Raw genomic sequence first — 25840 nt, forward strand, 5'->3', positions numbered from 1 at the left:
TTTGCAAATCACTGATTTTCTCTATGGGGTTTGGTGTGGGAGAGTGAGTGGTTTACAAACTTCAGTTTCCTGTTGGAAAACCTAATCAAATCTACGTCAAGTCTACGATGTCTTAAAAACATGTTTCACGTCTTTATCTCACTGTTAGACAGACTTTTACAACAAGAACCTGATGTTTGTAAACCACTCACTCTCCCACACCAAAGCCCATAGAGAAAATCAGTGATTTTAACATCACACACACACAGGAGTTGATCCACTGCTGCCTCCATCACTAAGTTCACATGTCTGATTTTGTCAATTCATTCATTCAGATTGACCTCAGTGACACAAAGTGACCACACGAGGCAGCAGTAGACCAGCAGCTCCTGTGTCCCCGCAGCTAAAATCACTGATTTTCTCTATGGGCTTTGGTGTGGGAGAGTGAGTGGTGACTGGGTCAGTATCTCATTCAACCACACTTAAAAACATGTGAACTTGCCCTTTAAGAAGTTGTGAATGGGTATGGGACAATATTTGATTTTAACAGGCAATAAATAGTGACTTAACTTTATCGTGAATGGAGAAAATTGCTCATATTTTACATGAAATTACTTCAAACTACCACAAGGGGGAGCCAAAAAAACTTTGGTCAGGAAATGTGTGATAAATAAAACTTTATACTGTCCTTTCCTCAGTTACGATAAAGTTTAGACTTTGCACTATTGCGAAAATCTTTAAATCAGAATTTTGATGTTTTTGTTTGTTCATCTGCAAAAGTATAAAATTATTTGTGTTTGTTTTTTTGTTTTTCATGAAAATCAAAATTAAATTTCTTACATTTTCACTAATGTTGAATTCACAACACTTGCATGATTTGTCCAGCAGGTGACGTCAAAGTACGGTGGAGTTATTTTGTCAAAACGCACACTTTATTTTACACTTTTGCAGAGAAACAGTTTCATTTCTTTCTCTTTGTTTTTGTGCTATTTGTCTTTTCTTTGTTTTCCTGAGGAGAAAAAAAACAGCCTGAGAATTTATGTCCCGTTTTATATTTTTGCAGGAAATATTTGCGTTTTGTGGAAGATTTTTGATGCTAAAACATTAAAAAGCCGAACTTTGAGACACGTCTGTGTTTCACATTTAAATGGAAAATAAAGTTTGTTTACGTAACGTTCCACAAAGATGTTCTCATGGGATTTTACCGAAGTTTGTCTTTGTTTAATTGATAGAAGAAAAATGCAGTTCTGTTGTCGCATTGTTTAGTTTAGCGTTTATTTCTGATTTTCTGGAGCCAAAAAAAGAAATACACCGACCTAACATTAAGCAAATTTTTTTTTTTTTTGACAAAATCCGGGAAATTTTTGAGTTCCCGAAGATTATTTTCAGTGAGATCCAGTCCATGTTTTGTGAGATCGTGTGCATGTTGTGTAAAGTCCTGCACGGGTTTTGTGAGATCCCACAAACATTTTGACATTTTGCGAGAACTCGCAAACAAACAAAAGGTTTTTTGATTGTGCAAAAGTTTGGGTAAATCCACCACACGTGTTTGAGCTCTCACCAATCTTTAGCAACACACCGTAGAAGGTTTTTGTGACGTCCTGCAAACTTTTGTGCAAAGTCCTGTACAGTTTTTTTGAGTTCACAAAATTATTTTGCGAGTTTGTTTTTTTTCAGGTGAGATTATGCAAAAGTTCAGCAAACTCCCGCACGTGTTTTGTGAGATCTCGCAAAATTTTGTCAAAGTCCAGTACTTTCTGTGAAATCCTGGACATATTTTGTGACATCCAGTACGTGTTTTTGTGAGATTATGCAAAGGTTTTGAGAAGTCACGTTTTGTGACTTCCTGTAAAAGTTTGGGTGAAATCTGGATACTTTTACGAATTTTTCTGAGATCTCGTAGATCGCAGATTCTTTGAAGAGCCGACAAAGGCTTCACGAAATCCCTTTAAACGCTTTGTGAGATTTTGCAAAGCACAAATTTTTAAAAAGTAACGAAAATAAAGATAAAAAAACCCGGCCTAATCCACCATCTAGATATTATTATTGTGTTTGATCTCAGACGTGCGACTTGTTAGTGAAGCCACGTCTTTAACATCCTGTCACTTCTTCCACGTGTGGACGAAGTGTGAGTCACACTCGTCAAAGTAAATGAAAGAAAAGAAGGAAAGCAGGACGTTTGGAAACCATCTCTTAATTAACCTGAAGTCCTGAACCTGATCTGCTGTTGGAGACCCCCCCCCACACACACACACGTGAAACCTGACCTTTAAATCGTCCCCACAGACACAGCAGCAGCAGCAGCAGCAGCAGCAGCAGCAGCAGCTAATTGTTTCCAGCTGAAGACGGAAGCAGCCGAGCGAGCAACGTAGGACGACCCAGGGGCAGGAAAGAACATCTGACCTTTGACCTAAGGTGCTGACACGGTTCATCAGGTGTCAGACGTTTCAAGATCGGGCAGAAAAAAACAACACACTTCAACATCAGGATTTCAATTTCAAATAAGTGAAGTTGGACAAGGACTGTTGTTCCACAAATGAGGGACATTGTCCATTTGTACGAACACTGTACGTTCAACTCTGTGTCAGTGTAAGTCTACGATGTCTTCAGAACACGTTCACGTCTTTATCTCACTGTGAGACAGACTTTTATAAACCACTCACTCTCCCACACCAAAGCCCATAGAGAAAACCAGTGATTTTAACATCACACACACAGGAGTTGTTGATCCACTGCTGCCTCCATCACTCACTTCAAATGTCTTATTTTGTCACGTCGGCATTTTAAATCCCTCATTATGATTGACCTCAGTGACACAAAGTGACCACATGAGGCAGCAGAGGACCAGCAGCTCCTGTGTCCCCGTGAGCTAAAATCACTGATTTTCTCTATGGGCTTGAGTGAGATTTCTCTAGGTGAGTCTGTTGTTACATGGCTGAACAGCAGAGGGCGCTCACAGAGCAGACTTCACTAACGACGACATGTTTCTGAAATTCTCTGAAGTTCCTTCAGGAGAAGTTGAGCTCGGTGAATCCGGCCACCGGCAGCTGCAGCGGACTCTTCTTCTCCAGCTTCAGTCCCGACACTTTCTCCGATTTGGTGAAGCGACTGCGGTGCAGGAGGCCCAGGAAGTGGAAGCGCTCGCCCATGTGGGCGGAGTTAGTCAGCATGTCGTAACTGCTGATCAGCTGCTTCCTGGTGGAAGCGTCGCTGCAGTTCCTCAGCAGAACCTGCGGAGAGGAGCAAACTCTTCATCACAGACCTGGACCTGGACCTGGAAACCAAAACATCTCACGTTAGACTCACCTGCAGTCGTGCATCGATGCCCATGTTTTTCAGGAACGTCCTCTGAGTGACGGGCCCCAGACAGGCCACGCCCTCTCCAGCCATCCTCCGCAGGAAGCTGAAGTCCACGTCCGCGGTGAGGTCGGCTGAGCCGGGCGAGGTCAGGACGTCGTGGAGCTGGTGACCTTTGAACCCCTGAGGAAGAACAAATTCAATAAAAACAAATTTCCCATGAGCCTCGCTGGTTTACATATTCACGCAGTTAAAGTGAGTGTCCTGTAGCCTCGCTAAGTCGTAAAAATCGCATTTATGTATGGCGTCACAGCTGCGATAAGAACGGACCAAAACGTTGCCGATATCTTGTGGTCGGAACTCACGCAACTTTCACCGCTGTTCGCACTGTTCCTGCGTTTGTTTCACGTTAAATAATTCGCACACATAGTACCATGTCATTTTTAATCGCAGACGTGTTGCGATGTTCTTTGTGTTCTCAGAAATAACACGCAGAGCATTGTTAGCGACAGGTATTGATATGTCTCTGCTTCCAACTTCTCAGTGTGAGCCTCGTAAACTCGTCCCGACTTCCGATAAATTAAAGTTAACGCCTCATTTGTAGCAGTTGCTCTTTCAGAATATGATTTTTATTTATTTATTTCTTAAATGTAATAATAAATAAAAAACAGAGCCAGAGTAATTTTGAATTTTGACATTCAAACCACTTCTCGTCTTGGAATGAACTTCAGGGGGCGCTAGAGACGAAATGGCGGCGCGTGGGCCACAATTTGCATTTGCATCACAAATGTGTTCATTTACTGTGAGCGTTTATTGTTATCGTATCAAAACAACACGCTTTTATTCTGAAATTCCACGAAAAATATCATGACAAAAACAGTAATTAAGGGCTACTTTTTGCCCATGAGAGCTGAAACACAACATGTGTAGCCGTGTTGTGGACGTTTACACAGAGGGGGAGGGGGCGGAGCTTGTCGAGCCTGGTTTCCTCTGCATCTGCAGAAGAAGAACTTCACCGTTTCCTACTGTCGCCGAGGTCGTACCCTGAACGTATCCGTCTTGGTTCCGTCGTGGCCATAGTCTGCGATCAGTGCCGCGCCGCCACCTTCTACGATCCGCCGCACCAGCTGCTGGACAATGACCCCGCCCTCTGCACACACCTCCACGTGGTCCCGCCTTTCGTCTGCCTGAAACACACACAAACTACTTCAGCCTGAAATGTAAGCATCAAATATTGATTCTATTTCTGGGAAGCTGACGTTTTTGTCGCTAGGAACAAATGTGTCGGTTTTTGTGAGAGACAATTCTAACAATTCAAAAATTTGAGATACATTCATTCAACACAGACAAAGGATCTCTGACGGGCCCTCCTCATCTGTCAGATTATCAGGCACATGTTTCTTACGTGGACGAGTGTGGACGAGGCGAGCGTCGGCGACGGCGCGATGACGAACCTCAGCTGCTCCGGCTTCTCTGGGTCGATGTCGACCATCACCTCCCTCCAGCCTTTCTCTGTCCTCTGTCCACAACAAACAAAGCTTATTTCTGTCAGATTTTCTTACAAACCAACAAATAAACAATCAAATCCAAACACTGAACTTTAATTCTGGTCATTTTACGTCATCAGAATCTTCAAAATGTGGTAAAACTGACGTTGGATCACAATTTAACCACAAAAAAAAGCCAGTTTCCAGTATTAGTTCGCCACTAACCTAAAAGTTCAAACTGTTCCTTTAAACACTTTGTTTATCGTTTGACTTTTCAGTTCCAAAAGTAAAGAAAAATCCATAAATCTCTTTCCTGCAAGACAGGAATTTCACTCATGTTACTTTAGCACCATCTGGTGGTGAAGATGGGTATACACCACATGATTCCAGTTATTCACACAGGTAGGACACTGAAGAGAAGCAAACTAATGAATGCTAATGAAATGTCGTCAATGTGACACAAACGTCGTAAAAAAAGACCTGAAACTTGTGGACGGGCAGAGCGTCGAAGAACTCGTGAGCGAGGAAGACGCTGAAACCTGCAATAAAAAGAGAGGAAAACGGCATCAAACAAACCGCTCACGCTACCACACCAAAGTCCATCGAGAAAATCAGTGATTTCAGCTCGCGGGGACACAGATTTAGCTTCTACCTGCGGGGACGTCGTCTAACCGGCGGTACCATGACACTGGGAGTCCGGCCGCAGTTTCCCCGCTGCGGTAAACCGGCTCGTCCTCGGCGTCCGCCTCCCGGCTGCTGGTCCCAGTCAGATTCTCGGCCTGAAGTCGACTCAGAGTCGGACTCACCTCGACCAGGTGGAGGGAGACGGAGGCGTCACCCAGCACTGACCTCAGCTGACTGAACACCTGAGAGGAACAACAAAGGCAATTTATGTGAATTTAAGATTTGATTCACTGGTTTGAGTGTTTAGTTTCTGTGATTTTCAGCTTCTTAAATGTGAATATTTTCTGCTTTCTTTGCTCCATAAAACACAGAAATCATTCAAACTGAATCATGTTGTGGACAAAAACAAGATGTTTGAGAAACATCATCATTTCCAGAGTTTGACAAACACCTCAATTAAAGGAGAAAACAATCAACAGATTAACTGATCACGAGGGGCAGTTCTTACTCTGATCATGTCACAGGCCAACGATCCTTTCCCAGGTCCGAGCTCGACGAGCTGCAGCTGCTTGGGTCGACCCGCTCCCATCCACTCACTGATGACCCACACGCCCAGCAGCTGCACAGGAAGTTAAAAAAAAACACAGTCAACCTTCACGTAAATACGTCGACACTTTATTTATTTTGTCTTCCTTTCTCACTTCTCCAAAAATCTGGCTGATCTCTGGTGACGTGATAAAGTCTCCGTCTGGTCCCAGCATGTTGTTCTTCACGTAATAACCCTTAAAGAGAGAGAGAGAGCGAATCAGCCTGAGCTGTGCTTACAGTTTTTATTTTTCTGAAGTCTGTGAAGAGTAAACTCACCGTCACAGGGTTGGTCAGCACCTCCCTCATGTACTCGGCCACCGAAATCGGACCTGTGGCTTTTATTTTGGACGTCAGGTGACGCAGAATCGACGGTGGAGGCTTTTCCTGGTCGTCTGGTGAAGAGCTGCAGAAGAGTCTGAGCTGAGCTGATCGCCATCGAACTGTCACACACACACACACACAGACATTAAAAAAACCAGGAACTAATGTCTGACTATTTTCATAGTTGATATCATAAAACATCAAGAAATGGTGGAAAACCTCAATATTCACAATTTTATTGTTTAACAACTGATCAAAATCAGGGATGCACGGTTTATTACCGATACGAAAATATTAATATTTTCTCCAAAAATCAAACCATCCACATTATATTTCATAATAATGTGAACAACATTTTTAATGTATTACTGTTCTGATCAACATGATTGACATTAAAATAGAGCTGCATGATTCATTAACGACCAAATTAATCGTAGACTATTTTGCCATGTGTTTATTTGACTGAGTTTTTTTCCACGAAATATGAAAAGAATGAAAATCTAACTATTGAATGAACTGAAAATAAATGAATGTAAAAATCAAGACTGATATTATTTGAATGTAGTGTTTTCATGATGCAGATTATATCCTTTTAAATTTCTCATTAATAATCAATCAATATCACATTTAAATGAATTTTAAATCATAATCTCACCTGCTGCTGAGGAACTGCAGACTCTTCTGAGCAGCTGTTGTGTTTTAGCACTTAGAAAAATCATCTTTCTGCTGATTATTCATCTGATTTTACCTGATAAACGTCCTGTACACAAATAACCTTTAACCTCTCAAACAGCATTAGGTGCTAACAGGTTAGCATTAGTCACGTTAGAAACATGTGGGGTCACGTGACAACACGCAGAAAACTCACACACTGAGACAAAAGTCTTTAATTCACGCACGCGATTTAAAACCAGCGTGAATTAATTTGCGGTAGTCCGACGTTTACAGTAATGAAAAGCTACAGAGTTGTTGTGCATGAGCTAAACGCTAATGCTAATTCCAACTCTGAGTTTGCGATGATGCAAAAGATTTAACATCCGGTTATTTTTCCAGAATAAAATAGCCGGATATACACATTTAAATGCTTTAATTGTTTAAATATCCGTCACATACTATATAGAAACTAAAAATAACGTATAGTAATTATCTAAAAGGATAAACATCCAATAAAAGTAATGATCAAACACCCCAACAATTCATAAACAGGCGTTTGCTCATTTTATTTTGAAAATACATTTCATTTCCTGTATTTGTTTTTTACAGCCAACTTGACAACAAGCTCCTTGATTGGATGACCTTTAGTGACGTAACCAAACAACACAACAACACATTTTTAAAAGGCAAACATGCAATATATTTCGTGTATTATGTAAATTCACTGCTGTAAAATTAAATCACGGACAAAAATGTATAACAAACTGTTATTATTATTATTATTATACCCGGAAGCGCTGACGTGACGTCGCTTTCTTCTTCCGGTTCACGCTCCTCACGCTGTCGCGAGCATGGCAGCGAAAAACAACCATCGCAGGAAACACAAACCCGCATTTAAAGCGAGTTTTAAGGCCGAAGAATTAGAGCCGGAGGCCGAGAATGGCGACGGAGAGGGGGACGAAGAAGCGGCAGCTGACGGAGGTGAAGGAAAAGCGGGAGAAAACGACGACGAGTTCAGTCTGGACGAAGTTCTACGGCTGGGAGGAACACAGGTGAGGAGAAAACTGACACCGTTCAGAACCTCATAGAGTTGTAACTGTTTTAACATAAGTTGCCACAATTCAGAACCTGATGTACTTTATTCTAATATTTGACTTAAAGAAAACGGTCATTGTGCAGGTGCATTGTTCCTCCCCTCCCTCAAACCTTTTTTTCCTCTGTTTACAGGCCGATTATATTCTTCTCGCCGCCATCGACGACTCCAAAGAGCTCGTCAATGGAGGTAAGAAAGATGCCATAGATGATCTGGAGGAGGGCGAGCTGGCGAAATTCATCACCAAACTGGGCTTTGGAGCCTTTACGGGTCAGAACATCATCGCAGAGGAGCCAGAGGCCGACGACGCTGGGGGCTCTGGTGGCTCTGGTGAGAAGGAAAGTAAAAAAGCAAAAACCAAGAAAGCGTCAGCAGAAGAAGAAGAAACATCCAGTGGTCTGAAGAAAGTGGTCAGTGACCTGCAGGAAGTGAGCAAACAGAAGGCCAAGAAGACGAAAGACGCTCAGGCAAGAAAAAAGACCAAGCTGAACCTGAACGTCTTTGAGTTTCAGCAGAGACAGAACCTGCTCATCAAACCTGGAGGGAAGTGGTTCGACCTGGAATATACCACCGAGGGTTCGTCCACGCCGCAGGATCCACAGCTCGTCTCCAAGTACAAGACGTTGGCGCAGCAGCTGTTTGAGGCAGAAGTGGAGCTCTACAAGAGCAAGAAGGTCCTGCAGAAAGGGGCCAACTCCCACTGGATGAAGACGGTCGTCTCCTCCGGCGTGCTGGCCGACAGGATGGCGGCCATGACTGTCCTGATCCAGGACGCGCCGGTGCACACGGTGGATCACGTGAGTAACCTGGTGTCCATGGTGAAGAAGAAGGGCAGCAGGAGGATGGGTCTGATGGCTCTGGACACGCTGCGAGAGCTGCTGCTGTCCGACCTGCTGCCGGAGAACAGGAAGCTCCGCGCCTTCGACCAGCACCCGTTTGACCAGCTGGAGGAGAAAGCCAGCGGCAACCGCGACTCCCGCGACCGCCGCCTCGTCCTCTGGTACTTCGAGCACCAGCTGAAGCACCAGGTGGCCGAGTTCGTGGCGGCGCTGGACACGGTGGCTCACGACACGGTGGCGGCGACCAAGGCGAAGGCACTGGCCACCGCACACGAGCTCCTCTGCGGCCGCCCCGAGCAGGAGAAGGCGCTGCTCAACCAGGTCGTCAACAAGCTGGGAGACCCCGAGTACAAGACGGCGGCCAAAGCCACGTACCTGCTGGAGACACTGCTGCACAAACACCCCAACATGAAGGTGGTGGTGTGCTGCGAGGTGGAGCGGCTCATGTTCCGGCCCAACATCGCCGCCAAAGCGCAGTACTACGCCGTCTGCTTCCTCAGCCAGGTGCTGCTGAGCCACGACGAGGCCGAGCTCGCCGCCAAACTCATCACCATCTACTTCTCCTTCTTCCGCGCCTGCGTCAAGAACAAGGACATCGAGTCCAAGATGCTGAGCGCGCTGCTGTCGGGCGTGAACCGGGCGTATCCGTACGCTGGCGCCGGCGACGAGAAGGTGAAGGAGCAGCTGGACACGCTGTTCAGGGTGGTTCACCTGGTGAAGTTCAACACGGCCGTGCAGGCGCTGATGCTGCTCTTCCAGGTGATGGACTCACAGCAGACCGTCTCTGACCGGTATTACGTCGCCCTCTACAGGTAAAACTCACACCTGCAGCTCCATGTCTCTGTGGTGGATCGTCGAGATTTTACTGATAATTAACATAAATCGCAGGAATATTACGTCAGATAATGATGTCTCTTAATTTGACAATCTGAAAAACCAGTGATTTTAACATCACACACACAGGAGTTGTTGATCCACTGCTGCCTCCATCACTAAGTTCAAATGTCTTATTTTGTCCATTCAGCTTTTCTTCATTCACATTTACTTCAGTGACACACAGTGACCACACGAGGCAGCAGTAGACCAGCAGCTCCTGTGTCCCTGTGAGCTAAAATCATTGATTTTCTCTATGAGGTTTGGTGTGGGAGAGTGAGCGGTTTACAAACTTGAGTTTCCTGTTGGAAAAGTCTGTCTCACAGTGAGACGAAGACATGAACGTCTTTCTTCTTCTGCAGGAAGTTGTTGGACCCTGGTCTGTCGTCGTCCTCCAGACAGAGCATGTTCCTCAACCTCCTGTACAAGTCTCTGAAGGCCGACATCGTGCTGCGGCGGATCAAAGCCTTCGTCAAGCGCCTGCTGCAGGTCAGCGCCGAGCAGAGCGCCAGCTTCGCCTGTGGCGCCCTCTTCTTGGTGTCAGAGGTCATGAAGGCCAAGCCCGGCCTGAAGATCCTGCTGCAGGAGACCGAGGCGAGAGAACTTCTGTTTTTAAGTTTTTTCTTATGTTAATGTGTCATTATTTTATTATACTTAATCATTATTTATAATTTATTTATTACATCATATTTTATTGTTTTTACTTTTTACAAAATTTTTGAAATTCAAAAGTCTTTTATTGTGGAAACTAAGATTGTTTATTTTGTAGCAACAAAGTAAATTCATTACATCGCGTTAGAAAACAATTGATTTGAATTCAAGAATGTGGAGCAAAGGAAATCGAGATTAGTTTGAAAGAGAAACAACATTTTTCAAAAGCTTTTTTAAATTAAATCAAAAGTTAACTAAAGGATTAAAAGTCGTCATCGTTAAACTTTGTTTTGTAACGTTGTTGTTCTTGTCAGGACGGAGAGGAGGAGGAGTTTAAAGATATGGCCGAGGAAAACGATGATGAAGAGGAGAACTTTGTGGACGCAGATAAAGTTCAGGAAGGAGGAAACGCTGAGTCGGCACGCGCTAAACCTGCTGCATCATGGGTTCATCATCACAACCTGGAAGGTGCGTGTGTGTGTGTGTGTGTCTGATACACTTTACGATAAAATTGACATTTACCATCCTCCATGTTGTTGTCATAACAATTTATTATTTTTCGTGTTTTCAAACCTTCACTTCCTGTTTAGCATCGGGAGGGAAAGCTGCGCAGGCGTACGACCCGCTGCACAGAAACCCGATGTTCTGCGGCGCCGACTACACAACACTGTGGGAGCTACAGCGGGTACGACTAATGTTAGCGACACAGACTCACAAAAAATAAACGCGTAAACGACTACATTTCACGATGTTTTTGACACATCACTTTATAAATATCACGTGTGTGTGTGTGTGTGTCTCTATATATGTATGTATGTGTATGTATATATATGTATGTATATATATATGTATGTATATATATGTGTATGTATATATGTATATATATATATGTGTATGTATATATATATATGTATGTATGTATATATATGTATGTATATATATACATGTGTGTATATATATATATATATATGTATACATATACAGTGGGTACGGAAAGTATTCAGTATTCAATTTTTCACTCTTTGTTTCATTGCAGCCATTTGCTAAAATCAAAAAAGTTTTATTCCTCATTAATGTAGCACCCCATCTTGACAGGAAAAAAACAGAAATGTAGAATTTTTTTGCAAATTTATTAAAAAAGAAAAAGTGAAATATCACATGGTCATAAGTATTCAGACCCTTTGCTGTGACACTCATATTAAACTCACATGTTGTCCATTTCTTCTGATTGTCCTTGAGATGGTTCTGCTCCTTCATTGGAGTCCAACTGTGTTGAATTAAACTGATTGGACTTGACTAGGAAAGGCACACAATATTCTTAAATATAGACCTTACAGCTCACAGTGCATGTCAGAGCAAATGAGAATCATGAGGTTGAAGGAACTGCCCAAGGAGCTCAGAATTTCTGCAGCACTCAAGGTTCCTAAGAGCACATTGGCCTCCATAATCCTTAAATGGAAGACGTTTGGGACGACCAGAACTCTTCCTAGACCTGGCCGTCCAGTCAAACTGAGCAATCGTGGGAGAAGAGCCTCCCGGCAGAAGCCTCTCCTCAGTGCCAGACATATGAAAGCCTGCATAGAGTTTGCCAAAAAACACATGAAGGACTCCCAGACTATGAGAAATAAGATTATCTGGTCTGATGAGACCAAGATTGAACTTTTTGGCGTTAATTCTAAGTGGTATGTGTGGAGAAAACCAAGCACTGCTCATCACCTGCCCAATACAATCCCAACAGTGAAACATGGTGGTGGCAGCATCATGCTATGGGGGTGTTTTTCAGCTGCAGGGACAGGACGACTGGTTGCAATTGAAGGAAATATGAAAGTGGCCAAGTACAGAGATATCCTGGAGGAAAACCTCTTCCAGAGTGCTCAGGACCTCAGACTGGGCCGAAGGTTCACCTTCCAACAAGACAATGACCCTAAGCACACAGCTAAAATAACGAAGGAGTGGCTTCGGAACAACTGTGTGATCATTCTTGACTGGCCCAGCCAGAGCCATGACCTTAACCCACTGAGCATCTCTGGAGAGACCTGAAAATGGCTGTCCACCAACGTCCACCAACGTTCACCATCCAACCTGACAGAACTGGAGAGGATCCCCAAATCCAGGTGTGGAAAAACGTGATGCATCATTCCCAAGAACACTGTACTAGCTCAAAAGGAGCTTCTACTCAATACTGAGCAAATACTGTTTGTGTTTTTCTTTTTTAATAAATGTCTACATTTCAGTTTTTTTTCTGTCAAGATGGGGTGCTGAGTGTACATTAATGGGAAATAACATGAACTTTATTAGTTTTAGCAAATGGCTGCAATGAAACAAAGAGTGAAAAATGTAAAGGGGTCTGAATACTTTCCATACCCACTGTATATGTGTGTGTATTTATTATGAGCATGTTTTTGATGTATCGTTATATTCCAAACAACAATTTGCGATGTCTTTAATGCGTAATGTTTTTACGATACTTTGCCTTTTGAAAAAAATGATTTATTAAACTGTGGTGTTTTCGTGATTTTTTTTTTTTGAAGACTTACCAAATGTGCCCTTTTTTTTTAAACCTTTTTGATTTTGTTCTGTTTGATTTTTGACGTCTAAATCTGCTGCGACTTTTGTACGAGCTTTTCTTGTCATTTTACCATACTGAGACAATTTTTATTTTTGCAGCCGTTTTGGACACATTGCTAGGCTATTAACTTTTCTGTGGTAAAATGTGTTTTGGGATTTTACGACTTACATTTGACGTGTTTTTATTAAAAAGTTTTGATTTCTTTTCTTTTTTTCAGCTCTCGCTGCACTTTCATCCGTCTGTGTCGCTGTTTGCAAAAACAATCCTGCAGGTAAAAATGTTTTACTTTTTATTATTATTGTAATTATTGTTGTGTATAATGTTGATGATGATGATTTTGTTGATGTTTCTTCCTCAGGGCGGATTCATCCTGTACTCTGGGGATCCACTGCAGGATTTCACTCTCACTCGCTTCCTGGATCGATTCGTCTTCAGAAACCCGAAACAGCTGAAGGGACAACGTGAGCGAACAATATCTCTTTCATCATTTCACAGCTGGTTTTTTGTTTTATCCAAAAAAAATGTTTATTTTGCATGTTTGGTTGTAAAATACACAGATTTTTATATATATATAATATATATTTATATATTTTATATTTAATATTTCATGTTTTTTTATCAACAGTCTAGTAAAATATTATTTTTATATTTGACACATTGTGACAAAATTTTACGATGTTTTTGACACAGCGATAAATGATTTTTACAATATTTCCTGTTTTTTGTTACATTTCTGTTGAAAAGTCTTGTAATAAATGTCGTTTGTGCTTTGATCAGAAAACACAGACTCTGCCGCGCTGAGGCCCAAACACAAGTCACGGTTCAACTCTGTACCCGGTGAGAAGTTACTTACTGTGTTACGTTTGTGTTAAGTTTGTGTCTTTTGTTGTTAGATCTGGTTTTGACTGTTTGTGTCTCTGGTCTCAGTGAACTGTGACGAGTTTCTGTCTAAAGAAGAAAGTCAGATTCCTGTGGACGAGATTTTCTTCCATCGGTGAGTCACTGACTTTTATCTTCTGTATTCACGTTTGACAGGAAGTTAATCACCAACTTATCGTTTTTATTATTATTAATAATGACGTACACTTCTCGCCCTGATGGTAATCTTAAACTAGATTAGATTAGACTTTATTTTAGAGAATAGAAATGGAACAAAATGTCTAAACATGTATAGTAAAGATTAACGAGGTTCTTTGACGCTGACGTCGTCTCGTCAGATTCTTTAAGAAACGTCGTCAGGAGAAACAAATCCGTCGCCCGCGCAGAGACGGAGACGACGAGAGCGTGGACGACGTGGACGACGAGGAGTTTGAGAAAATCCTCGGTGAGTGACGCAGACGCGCCGAGACGCTTCCCACAAATTCTGTAAAGAGTCAACAAACATTTTCTTTAGTTTGTTTTTTTAAATGTAATTTTTGTTGTTGGTCAGATTCGTGTGAAGGAGACTCGTATTTCACCGACCTGGGCGCCGACGATCTGGACTTCGCAGGGTGAGTCTTCAGCTTTTTGTCGCATTTTTCTGTTTTGTGTCGCAACAGAAAACTTACGATACGTCAGTTGACCACGTTTTTACATGTAGCCTAACGTCAAAAAGTTTTGCAAATTTAGCAACACCTAACTATATTACGACATATTTACCTTTTTACGTTACTACGTCTTCACCACGTTTTGAAAAATATCTTTTTTTTTTCTTATTCTATGATAAAAAAAATACGGGCTTACGGTGGGGGAGTTGGAACGATACCGTAAAATATCGCAATATTATATCGCTTTTTTGCATATCATTTTTTTTAATTGATGTCACAAATGAATAAAAAAATCAGTCCACTAGATGGTGCCAAAGTGCTCACTCTCACTGGAGCTGTTGTGTGAGAAGATCGCAATTTATGATTTTGCAAACACTGTATTTTGCGATATGGCGATAATATTGCATCGCGGTTTCTCCGGTGATTCCCACGCCGTCCTACATTCTTACGTTTTCACGACTTTTTTGACTTCCTTCTGAAATCGTATACTTCGATGTCGTATGAAAACGATTCTTAATAACTTGCCATAAATTTCCAAAAAAAACGATTTCAAATTTTTTTTTTGCGATGTTTTTGGCAACTCACTCAGTGGTTTTAACGATGTTTTTACATAATTTTATGGTCTGCCGATTGTCTTTGGTTCTGTCTAAAAACGATCGTGACAAACATCAGAAAAACTTTTTAAAGTTTTAAATGAATCTGTTTCTGTTTTTTTTTTATTGATTCCTGACTCTTTTTTTTTCTCGTCGTTTCTCAGGAATGTGAAGAGTAAAAAAGGAAAGAAAGACGACTCAGACGCCGATGACTCGGACATGGATGATGACGACGACCTGGACGACGAGGAGGTCTCTCTGGGCAGCATGGACGAGGAGGACTTTGGAGACGAGCTGGAGGACGAGGGCGGGGCTTTCATGGACCCAGACGGAGGCGGAGAAGACGACGACGATGAAGGCGGTAAATAAATAAATAAACAGACAAATGTTTTGTGTGCGAGTTAGTTTGAAACAATGATTTAAACCTTAATCTTTATCGTTTCTTTGCTCTTTTTCAGCTCCAGAGTTTGACGACGACGATGCGTTCGATGGTGAGAATGAGTTCATTGACATTTAAATGTCTTCATCACACACTAATAACTCAAGGTTTAATGTTTTATATGCAACAAAAAACAACTTTGTGCAACAAATTCGTGCAAAACAAATATCAGTTAATCAGTGATTTTAGAATTTCTAAGAATAAAATGTTGTTTTTCCAGATTCAGACGATGAAACAGAAGCTCCTGACGTCACTCCTCAAATCAGGAAGGGGAAGAGGAAATCATCGGAGGAGCTCGACTTCTCTGGATCCTTCTCTGGTCAGTGACGAGATTAGATAATCTGCCGTATTTGACGCGTCAAAATCATCCCGTTTCTTTTATTTTAATGTGCTTTTTTCTTTCTTCTCACAGGCTCTAAATCAGGAAAGAAGAAGAAAGGAAAGAAAGACGGAGCCATGTTTGCTTCAGCTGAAGAGGTGAGATGAAAATGATCGTCTCCTAATCTCATCAAAGTGTCAGACCTTTCATGTGGTTTCAGTCCTGCTGTTAAAAAACACAAATATAACGCGTGGAAATGTTTGTTTGTGTTCAGTTTGGTTCTCTGCTGGACGAAAACGCCGGCTCCAAGTTCGACAACGTGGGCCTGAACGCCATGGCAACCACAGACCGAGCAGGTGAGACCACAGCGAGTGTTTAAACGTGGGAAATCGACGTCTCACTCATTCATTTCAGATCCAGTAAAGTCTTGTTTTGAGTGGAGTTTATTGGACACCAGCAACTATACATTTAAATATTTAATATTCAGTAAAAACGTGGTTGCAAAGTTGTGAAATCTTATTTTCCATGCGACGATCCTCATTAATTTAAGTTTCAACCTAAGTGGAAAAAATTGCAAAAAGCCAATCAAGGCCAAGTGGAAAAGTGTCAAATCAGTCGTACACATTTTACTTTTATTAGTCGTAGACTTGTTGTTTGTTGTTTGTGACGTCACTCCCAAGTTCAGACTTCTGGCGTAAATGTTTACACGTAGTTTTACACATAGTTGTTTCTACAAAACGTGCGGAAAGTTGTGCAACGTCCTCTCGCTCGCTCGCTCTCTCTCAGGTGTGAAGCAGCTGAAGTGGGAGTCTCAGCGCGACGACTGGATCCAGGGCCGTGACGTCAAGACGCTGCGCAAGAAGAAGACGGCGTTCAACAAGAGGAGGCCGACGTTCGCCAGAGGCAAGGCAGGAGGCAAGACGCTCGGGAACAACAACAACAAGAAGAGGAGGAAGTAGTTCATCATCATCACGAGTGTGAACTTTTTTACAAACAGACGCCTTCAGTCGTGTTTGGCCGACCACACTTCAACGTCTCGCTCTCGGATTCCGTGAATCCCCGCCCACTCATTGGACTGGTAGTAAACTGGGAGGAGACAGGAGCGGTCAGCTGATCATGTTGTTGTTTTTACACCTTTACGGTTTCATAAGAAAAAAAACCCTAGCAGATTTTCTTCTATTGTAAATCTATAATGATCTGTTATATAAAGAGGCTAAACATATTTCCTGATGACGGTTTTACACACGAGTAAAAACCTTTTCAGTATGAATCAGGTTTTTCAGGAGATTTACATAAATAAGTCAATAAACAAGACTCAAGTAAACACATGTTTTCTTACCTTCAAGAATCGAAGGGAACTTCGTATTCATGGTGTTTCTGAAATCTGCAGGAAAACAAAATGTGGATTAAGTGTTTTTTTTTTTTATTATTTACTTTTAAATTTACCGGTGTATGTCTTAAGGATATGATTAGTTTTAAAGTGAAAACATCCATCCACGAAAAGATCGCATCGGCTGACGTCAAACCTCGACTGTTGTTCATTTTGTGAAAGAGAGCGTACGCTCCACAGACGCCCAGCAGCTCCACCATGATCACGCCCTTCATCAGTTTCTTAGGCAGAGGCATCTGGACACACACAGGTCAACAAATACAAACTTTATTTAAAGGTCCAGGGTTTCACCATCGCCTTATAACCCCAACAGCACGTTATTACACCTGTACATAATTCCACTATGAGCAAATTTCACTTAATATGCAAATTATAACAATAACAAATCTGAATTCAAGACTGAAAGTGGGGTTTGGACAGAATAAACATTTTAAACAGACCATAAGTGAAATAACTCTTCATGTTTTGACTTAACTTAATTGATTAGACAAATTACACTGGGATAATCCTTTAAAACTGAACATACCGTCTATTTGGATGAAATATCAACATCAAGGTATAATTTTGCATTATTTAATTTCTTATAAATCAATTATGTGTTGAGACAGGTGTTGCGTTCAAGCTGTAAACTAAAGTGTGGGGAAAATGTTTGGTAAAGCTGTAAAACCCACAACATACATTAATTATAATTTTATTTACTCTAAATTGTATCTTTATTACATTTTACTTGAACAAAACAAGCGAACAAATGTGGTTCTACTACGCCATTTTTTATTTTTTTTTAAGTGATATTTGCAATCCGTAGTATTCACTTATTTACAATTATTTTAATCATTTTTTGCAGCAAAAACTCACAATTACTCGTCCAAGTTATATCATATCATCGTTAGCAAGCTTACCTTCAGCTACGAGGTTAAATTAGCAACTAAGTGGTTTAAAAGAAAAACACTTGAATATGTCAAAAGTGTTGTGTCAAAACGACGCTCCACTGCCCTTGAGTTCTAACGAGGGCTAACGGGAGCTAAAAGTACTGCGGCTCAAACTGCTGCTAATCGAGGCTACCGGCAACGGGCGCTAACAGCAAAACATGTAACACGGTCAACCAACAGCTGCTAACAAACGCTACCGGCTGATACGTACGTATGGGTCAAACGGCGGCTAATAGAACCTAGCGGCCAACGTGTGCTAACACCTACAAGTCAACTGCGGGCCATACAGCAGCTAATCGAAGCTATAGTAACCAGCTAACCAATGCTAACAGCTACGAGACTACACAGGTCAGGTGGTGGCGAACGGAGGAGAATGACCGCCCGAACCTGACGACCCAAGGGAGATAAAGGAAGCTACGTGCTAACGGCTAACGGGAGCTACGAGTTACTTGAAACGGAAGGTAAATGCTAAGCTCACCACAGAAGCTACCGGCTAACTGTCGCTGCTAACACCTGGACGTCAATTCGTCAATTTCTCGATTGAATATGTTTTTTTTATCAGACGCCATTTTGTGTTTTAAACGGTCATGCGGAAAATAAGCACATTAATTATTCACCTGTTTTCATAGAAATTCGTGTTACATTTACACTATTCTGTTTTTTGAACATAGGTTGTAAATTAATTGTTTTCGGCTGTAGTGGCATGAGTTCGCCAGCAGATGTCAGTGTGTTACAATATGCAGCTCCACCGTGAAAGTGTCTTTTCAGAGCTTTTATTGTGGTAAACTGTGTACACGTTTGTTTTCTGTGTCAATAAATAAAATAAGTTTTCTCTCATTTATGTCTCGATGTTGAAGTCTGTTACGAACATGAATTTTCTTTTTTAAATTATGAAATGTTTCTCATCTAAACCATTTTTATACACAATTTAATATTGGTGTAACGTATAGAGAACTTTTATGCATTTACCCTGTGTGCGAAAGACATCATGCTTGGTCGCAATGGTCGCAAGTTCGACTCCACCCCTGACTGATTGTACTCAATTCCATTGTAAGTCCTTTTGGATAAAAGCGTCTGCTAAATGACATGTAATGTAATGTAATGTAATTTGGAGGTATGGGCCTTTTCCTCTTGTTGTCAGAGTGACGTCACAGATTCGACAGGTAACGGGGGCGGAGTCTTGTGTTGACGTTATTCAGATGAGGATGTGAGCGCGTGCGGGAACAAAAGGAGGCAGTTGATTGGTTTAGAGACTCTGAAGGAAAGAAGAAGCTGCAGCAGCAGGTGACACAGTCCAGTCACTGTGGAGACACCGCACCTCCTACTCCTGCTCCTCCTCCTGGTCCTGGTTCTCCTCTCCAGTGATGAAACTCCAGTTCCGGTCTTAAATCGTCAGAAGACGCGGGTCACCTCCCGCTCCCGTCTCGTGTTCAACTTATTTTTTATTTTTTAAGAGAAATGAGACTGAGCGCGTTTAAAATGGAGACCAACGATCTTCATCATCATCATCATCATCATCAGGACTGGATGAACAGCAGCTGCAGCAGCAGCGCGGGTCACTGTGGAGCAGAGGCCGAGGTGAGAGAAGCCGCTGATTATACAATAACTAAAAACACCTAAAAATGATAATAATATTGAAAATATTTAAATCTACATTCCCACTTAAAATTCGATTTTGTGTAATATTTTTAAATGGATTATTTTATTTCGTTTTACTTTAATAGGAATTAGAGGTCGTTTCGTATTCGATGCTTCATTTTGGATCCAAAATGCTCAGCTCTGTTATGTGATGAAAAAATGATTTATCTTAAAATTAAAAAAAGACAAATAATAAATAATCTGTCGTAATTTCTTTGAAAAAGTGTTCTTATCACGCTGTAATTAAACAAACGTGTTGTAAATAAAGTTAAACTAGGTTGAAATATTATTGATACAATAAAATAAAAAAACATTTTAAAAAGAGGCATTTCCTGTTATTACATAATTAAAGTCATGCTTATATTTATTAGACTGAATCAAACACGTCTGTATGTTAATCCATCATTAGATTCATGTAAATAAAAATGAATGAATGGCATAAATCTGTCAAATATTTCATCCTTAATTATTTAATAATTTCACCTTTTATTCTAGTGATTAAACCCCCTCAGACCGTCGCCTATAACATTAATAATCATATTTATATGTTCAAACCTTTTAACAACACTACATTTATTACTAAGGAAACGAAATTAATAAAACATGTGACTTGACAAAAAGAAATAAATTAATTTGGGCGGAAAAAATACATAATAAAATAAAATAATAGTCCAAATACATATTTAAGAGAACAAAAATATTTGTTAAATTAAAATCAGCAGGTTTGTGATTTGTAATTATCTAATGTCTAATTTAATTGGAAAAGACATACCCAGCGTTATGACATGAGTACAATAATTATAATATATTATTACTATTATTATTGTTGTTGTTATCATTATTATTATTATAATAAATACTACTACTACTACTAATAATAATAATAATTATAATAATAGGATTCAAGAATTGTCATTTATATATTTTGATGCAACAAGAACATGTTTCTGTGCTTTTAAAATCTCAATATGTACCGTTTAATACATCATTTTAATAATACTAATAAATAGTATATATAATATAGTATTATATATACTATAATAATATATAATATTATATAATAATATAATATATATAATAATGATATTAGAATTGTATACATATAATATCATAATAAGTTATTATTACTATAACTCGTAACAATTGTTTAATAAACAATAATAAAAAATAATCATTTCTGTGTTTCAGTTTTACGCCGCAGCGGGAAACATGAGCAGCTACATGAGCGCGCATGGCGTGACCGGCACCGGCAACATGAACGCGCCTTACCTGAACCCGGTCGGGATCGGGATGAGACCCGGTCCACAGGCGCGGGAACTGAGCTCCGTCAGCCCGCCTCCGTACGCAGCGATGTCGGTGATGAGTCCGGGGTTCGGGTCGCAATCCTGCAGCAGCGGCAGCACCGTCACGTGCCAGGAGCACAAACCGTTCCACCGGCGGAGCCGCGCGCACGCGAAGCCTCCGTACTCGTACATCTCTCTGATCAGCACCGCGATCCGACAGTCCGGCACCAGGATGCTGACGCTGAGCGACATCTACCGGTGGATCATGGACCTGTTCCCGTTCTACCGGCAGAACCAGCAGCGCTGGCAGAACTCCGTCCGACACTCGCTCTCCTTCAACGACTGCTTCATCAAAGTGCCGCGGACCCGGGACAAACCCGGGAAGGGCTCCTTCTGGACCCTGCACCCGGACTCCGGGGACATGTTCGAGAACGGATGCTTCCTGCGGAGACAGAAGAGGTTCAGGAGCCACGAGGAGACCACGGTGAAGACCACGGTGAAGACCATGAAGAAGAAGAAGAAGAAGGAGGAGGAGGAGGAACCGGGATCCAGCTCCGGTTCACTTTCTCCTCACTCTTCTTCTTCCTCCTCCTCCTCCTCTTCTCCTTCATCCTCAGAGGTCAAAGTGCACCACTGTGACCTGCTGACCTCCAGCCACATGCGCGTGCCCTACCCGCCCCAGCGCCTCCCACCTCCTCCTCCTCCTCCTCCCTCCTTCTTCTCCTCCTTCAACCACCGCTTCTCCATTAACAACCTCATGTCTGAGCCTCCGCTGCTGCTGCTGCCAAACCCGGGACCGGGATCGGGACTGGACCCGGTTCCCTCCACCGATAACAGCAGCGGCTACTACTACCACCACCAGAACCAGAACCAGAACCTGAGCTCCATTACAGGAAACAGGACTGAGTTTCTGGAGTAAAAACTTTTTCTGCTGATGTTTGTGTTTGTTTACAAAAAAAGATAAAACTTTTTTTACATGAAAACAAATTTTTTATTGTTTTGGGTTTTTTTTCGTTCTGTTTGTGAAAAATTAACAAATAAAAAAACAATTACAGTTTGTATTTTAAGCATCAAAATAAGAAACAGAAATAAGATTAACAACTTTTAATCTGTGTTCCACTTATCGGTTAAAAATAAAGAATTAAATACATAAATAAGGAAAACTCTAATAATTAAATGTATTAATTTATATTTTTATTTATACCTATGAGTGGAATACTGATTGTAGCCGAATAATCTCATTAAAATGTCGTTTTCAAATATGACAAATTGAATATGCAAATAAACATAAATGTATGTATTGGTAATATTAATTAAGATTTCTGAAAGAAAAGAAATGAACTGAACGAGTACAAAAAAATCTAAATAATGAGATTATAAAGATAAATAATCAACAGCCAGTAGTTTTAAATAATTGTTCATTCATATCACCAATGAGTGATAGTTGATTAAAATATGAATTACTTCTGTTATAAAGTTCTAAATCATAAGAGTCCAAATAAAATTCAGATAAAGAACGATAGAAAGTGAAGTTGAAATGTTCCTGAGTGAACACATGAATGTTAGTCTCACACACACGTGGACGTCAGCGTGGACGAGTTCAAACCAGATTTTTTATTCACATGAAAATCAGCAGGTTCTGAATAATAATGAGCGGATTCTCATGAGAAAGAGAAAGAGGTTCATGCTGAGACGCTGGAGGTCAGGGCTTAACCACACACACACACACACACACACACACACACACACACACACACACACACACACACACACACACACACACACACACACACACGTTTGCAAAGCATTCATCGTGAGGACATTCATATTCCCGGGCCCCTTACCTTAACCCTAACCCTAACCCTAACCCTTAACCACCTTAACTAAGTGCCTAACCCTAACCTAAACCGGATTCTAACCCTGACCCTAAAACCAGGTCTTAACCCTGAAAAAAAAGCCTGTTTAAGTTGCAGCCTCACTCACTCACTCACTCTCCCACACCAAAGCCCACAGAGAAAACCAGTGATTTTACACAGGAGCAGCTGGTCCTCTGCTGCCTCGTGTGGTCACTTTGTGTCACTGAAGTCAATGCTAACGCAGGATTTTAAAAGCCGAACTGACAAAATCAGACGTTAGAACTTAGCGATGGAGGCAGCAGTGGTTTGTTTGGCTCCGCCCCCTCCAGTTTAAAGCTTGTCTCACATCAAACTGTTGGCTCGACCTCAGCAGATTAGAGCTGTTTTTCTTTTCTTTCCTGGGAACAGAGTCAAGATGGCCGCCTGCTTTGACTGCAATGTTTGCTCAGAGGCTTTGAGTCAGACCCCCCCCACACACACACACACACACACACACACACACACACACAGGGCCCAGTGTTTGCTCAGTGGACGAGTGAAGAACACAAAAGGCCGAGTTTGTTTCCCATGAATCAAGTCTCCGTCTGTGGTCTGGTCTGTTTTCACACAACAGCACATCAAACTGGTTTCATGTCATTTAAAGCCTTTTCTCACTGAAACTGTACCATCAGGTGACCTCCTCCTGCTCCTCCTCCTGCTCCTGCTCCTCCTCCTGCTCCTCCTCCTGACTCTGCTCGTCTCAGTCAAGTCGCAGGTTAGCACTAAACGCCACGCTGCTCCGATCAAACTCAGAATCACGCAAATACAAGAAGTCTGAATTCTGACTCTAATCTCAGAACGCGGACTTTTTTCACGCCATAATGTTTTAAACTAAATAACGTTTTGTGTCCAAATAAAAAAGAAACTCTTGATTCCCAAACTCAAATGTTTGGTCACTAACTGTTTTAGAAGATTAGGATTAACAACATTTTTTTTAAATAAATTAAAAAGACGGGAGTCTGACTTTAATCTCAGAAATACAGGAAATATCTCGGAATTATAACAAGAGATAGAATTCAGAATCTCAGAATTGTGAGGAAAAAAGTTTTTGGTAAATTTATAATATTGCAAAACATTTTATGACAAAAATAGACTTCCTGTGAAACAAGAATCTAAAACAATTCTTCATTCACAAAAATCCGTTTTCTGACATTTACAACTTTAGTTCACAAAAATAAAAGTATAATATTTGAAATAAGGGGAAAATCTGGGGAATTCACACAGAGACGGACAGGAGCATTCTAATTTAAATAATAACAAGTGATTATACAAAACAAAGCCACGAGCTGCTTCTGCTGCTGCTGCTGCTGCTGCTGCTGCTGCTGCTATTACTGCTGCTGCTGCTGCTGCTGCTGCTGCTGCTGCTGCTGCTATTACTGCTGCTGCTGCTGCTGTTACTGCTGCTGCACACTGATAAAAACAACACTGAACATTTTCTCACTTTAAATCATCATGTTCAGCGTTTACAGAGCAAATATACAACAAAATGAAATCTAATGGGGGAAAAACATGTTGTAATATTAATAACTGTGGAGTGATTGTGTTACAGCACAGTTTCAGGTAAAAACTCAAAAAGCACAAAATATACATTTAAACATTTAACATTTAAATACACGTTCATATTAAAGCTGCGCCATTGCAGACATTCTATAATCAATGTTATACATTGTGGCGCCATCTCCTGGAGAGGAACAGAAACAGACTTCCTGAAAAAACACTCCACAGTGACACCAGCAGGCCGAGCCCTGAACTACACCTGTACGCACGTTCTCAGGAGTTTATGGAAATTCATTCAACAGCAGAAAAACTGTGTTTTCTGGGTTGAAAAAAAAAAAAATAATTTCTTCAGAATTTTCTTTTTTTTTTTTAATTGACATTAATTTAAAGTAAATTCCCGGGATCATGAGCTTCGTCTGACGCCTCCGTCTGACTCCAGATGAGAAACAAATCCTCTTTAAGTCCTGTGATCTGAGATGTGATGGAGTGTGACGCTGATCGCCAAGGTAACCAGCTGCTGCTGCTGTGTGTGCGTGTGTGAAGGAGAAGTCGTTTTCCTGCCAGAGAGTAAAGCTGCTGCTCATCTCACTGCAAGAGTTTAAGACTGAAAACAGAGAGGAAACCGCTCACTCTCCCACACCAAACCTCATAGAGAAAATCAGTGATTTTAGCTCGCGGGGACACAGGAGCTGCTGGTCTACTGCTGCCTCGTGTGGTCACTTTGTGTCACGAAAGTAAATCCAAATGCTGGATTTTTAATGCCGAATTGACAAAATAAGACATTAGAACTTAGTGATGGAGGCAGCAGTGGATCAACAGCTCGTGTGTGCTGTGATGTTAAAATCACTGATTTTCTCTATGGGCTTTGGTGTGGGAGAGTGAGTGCTTTACAAACTTCAGTTTCCTGTTGGAAAAGTGTGTCTAACAGTGAGATATAAGAACATAAGTTACATCCACGTGTATTAAAATATTTTAAATCAATATGATTACATAATATACATAATAATAATTTTTCAGAGCACTTTAAAAGCAGCCACAGTAAAAGAGAGAGAATAAGAAATAACAGTTATACAAGCGCACACGAGGAAATACCAAATACACATCAAAGACAAATATAAACAAATGAACATACATGATAGGACAATAGTGTAGTGTGAGTAATATTTAAAAAACGCTGCAGGGGGCAGCAGAGCACACACTTCCGTATATATATATCCACGAATAAGAAGAAGCTGTAAGCGGAAGTAGATCTATCCGGTGTCCTTGGGCAGCACTTCTTTCGTCAGGATGTTCAGACACGTCCTTGTAAGTTCATTTTTTACCACATTGACGCTCTATTTCCCCGCCACACAACAC

The 25840-nt window shown here is 41.2% G+C and overlaps 5 protein-coding genes across 5 annotated transcripts in view; 3 read left to right on the forward strand and 2 right to left on the reverse strand.

Moving 5' to 3' along the window:
* Nucleotides 1–2455: 2455 nt before the first annotated feature.
* On the reverse strand, nt 2456–7306 carry ndufaf7 (NADH:ubiquinone oxidoreductase complex assembly factor 7). The gene is made up of 10 exons (XM_044049767.1): nt 6952–7306; nt 6252–6415; nt 6089–6169; nt 5896–6006; nt 5416–5629; nt 5244–5302; nt 4682–4795; nt 4320–4463; nt 3286–3459; nt 2456–3209 (listed from the first exon to the last, which is right to left on the reverse strand). Exons 1-10 carry the CDS (start codon nt 7013–7015, stop codon nt 2988–2990), a joined length of 1347 nt encoding a protein of 448 aa, XP_043905702.1. The 5' UTR covers nt 7016–7306; the 3' UTR covers nt 2456–2987.
* Nucleotides 7307–7768: 462 nt separating this feature from the next.
* cebpz (CCAAT enhancer binding protein zeta) lies at nt 7769–17681 on the forward strand. The gene is made up of 17 exons (XM_044049237.1): nt 7769–8002; nt 8178–9694; nt 10118–10349; nt 10721–10874; nt 10997–11091; nt 13193–13246; nt 13334–13436; nt 13753–13812; nt 13903–13969; nt 14193–14299; nt 14405–14465; nt 15259–15455; nt 15553–15585; nt 15754–15852; nt 15946–16010; nt 16127–16208; nt 16639–17681. Exons 1-17 carry the CDS (start codon nt 7802–7804, stop codon nt 16809–16811), a joined length of 3300 nt encoding a protein of 1099 aa, XP_043905172.1. The 5' UTR covers nt 7769–7801; the 3' UTR covers nt 16812–17681.
* LOC122784131 (protein CEBPZOS-like) lies at nt 16280–18724 on the reverse strand. The gene is made up of 4 exons (XM_044049238.1): nt 18142–18724; nt 17379–17478; nt 17192–17236; nt 16280–16938 (listed from the first exon to the last, which is right to left on the reverse strand). The coding sequence occupies exons 2-4, from the start codon at nt 17476–17478 to the stop codon at nt 16856–16858; spliced, it is 228 nt and encodes a 75-aa protein (XP_043905173.1). The 5' UTR covers nt 18142–18724; the 3' UTR covers nt 16280–16855.
* Nucleotides 18725–19482: 758 nt separating this feature from the next.
* Nucleotides 19483–22029, forward strand: LOC122784417 (hepatocyte nuclear factor 3-beta-like). The gene is made up of 2 exons (XM_044049686.1): nt 19483–19749; nt 20998–22029. Exons 1-2 carry the CDS (start codon nt 19630–19632, stop codon nt 22009–22011), a joined length of 1134 nt encoding a protein of 377 aa, XP_043905621.1. The 5' UTR covers nt 19483–19629; the 3' UTR covers nt 22012–22029.
* A 3676-nt stretch (nt 22030–25705) lies between these two features.
* The window catches only part of LOC122783836 (cytochrome c oxidase subunit 7A2, mitochondrial-like), a 3156-nt gene continuing 3021 nt past the window's right edge, over nt 25706–25840 (forward strand). Inside the window, exon 1 of the mRNA XM_044048721.1 lies at nt 25706–25789. Coding sequence (XP_043904656.1) covers nt 25772–25789 — 18 coding nt within the window. The 5' untranslated portion in view covers nt 25706–25771. The remainder of the gene's footprint in view (nt 25790–25840) is intronic.

This window comes from Solea senegalensis, linkage group LG17, assembly GCF_019176455.1.
Source record: "Solea senegalensis isolate Sse05_10M linkage group LG17, IFAPA_SoseM_1, whole genome shotgun sequence".
In the NCBI taxonomy this organism is placed as follows: domain Eukaryota; kingdom Metazoa; phylum Chordata; class Actinopteri; order Pleuronectiformes; family Soleidae; genus Solea; species Solea senegalensis.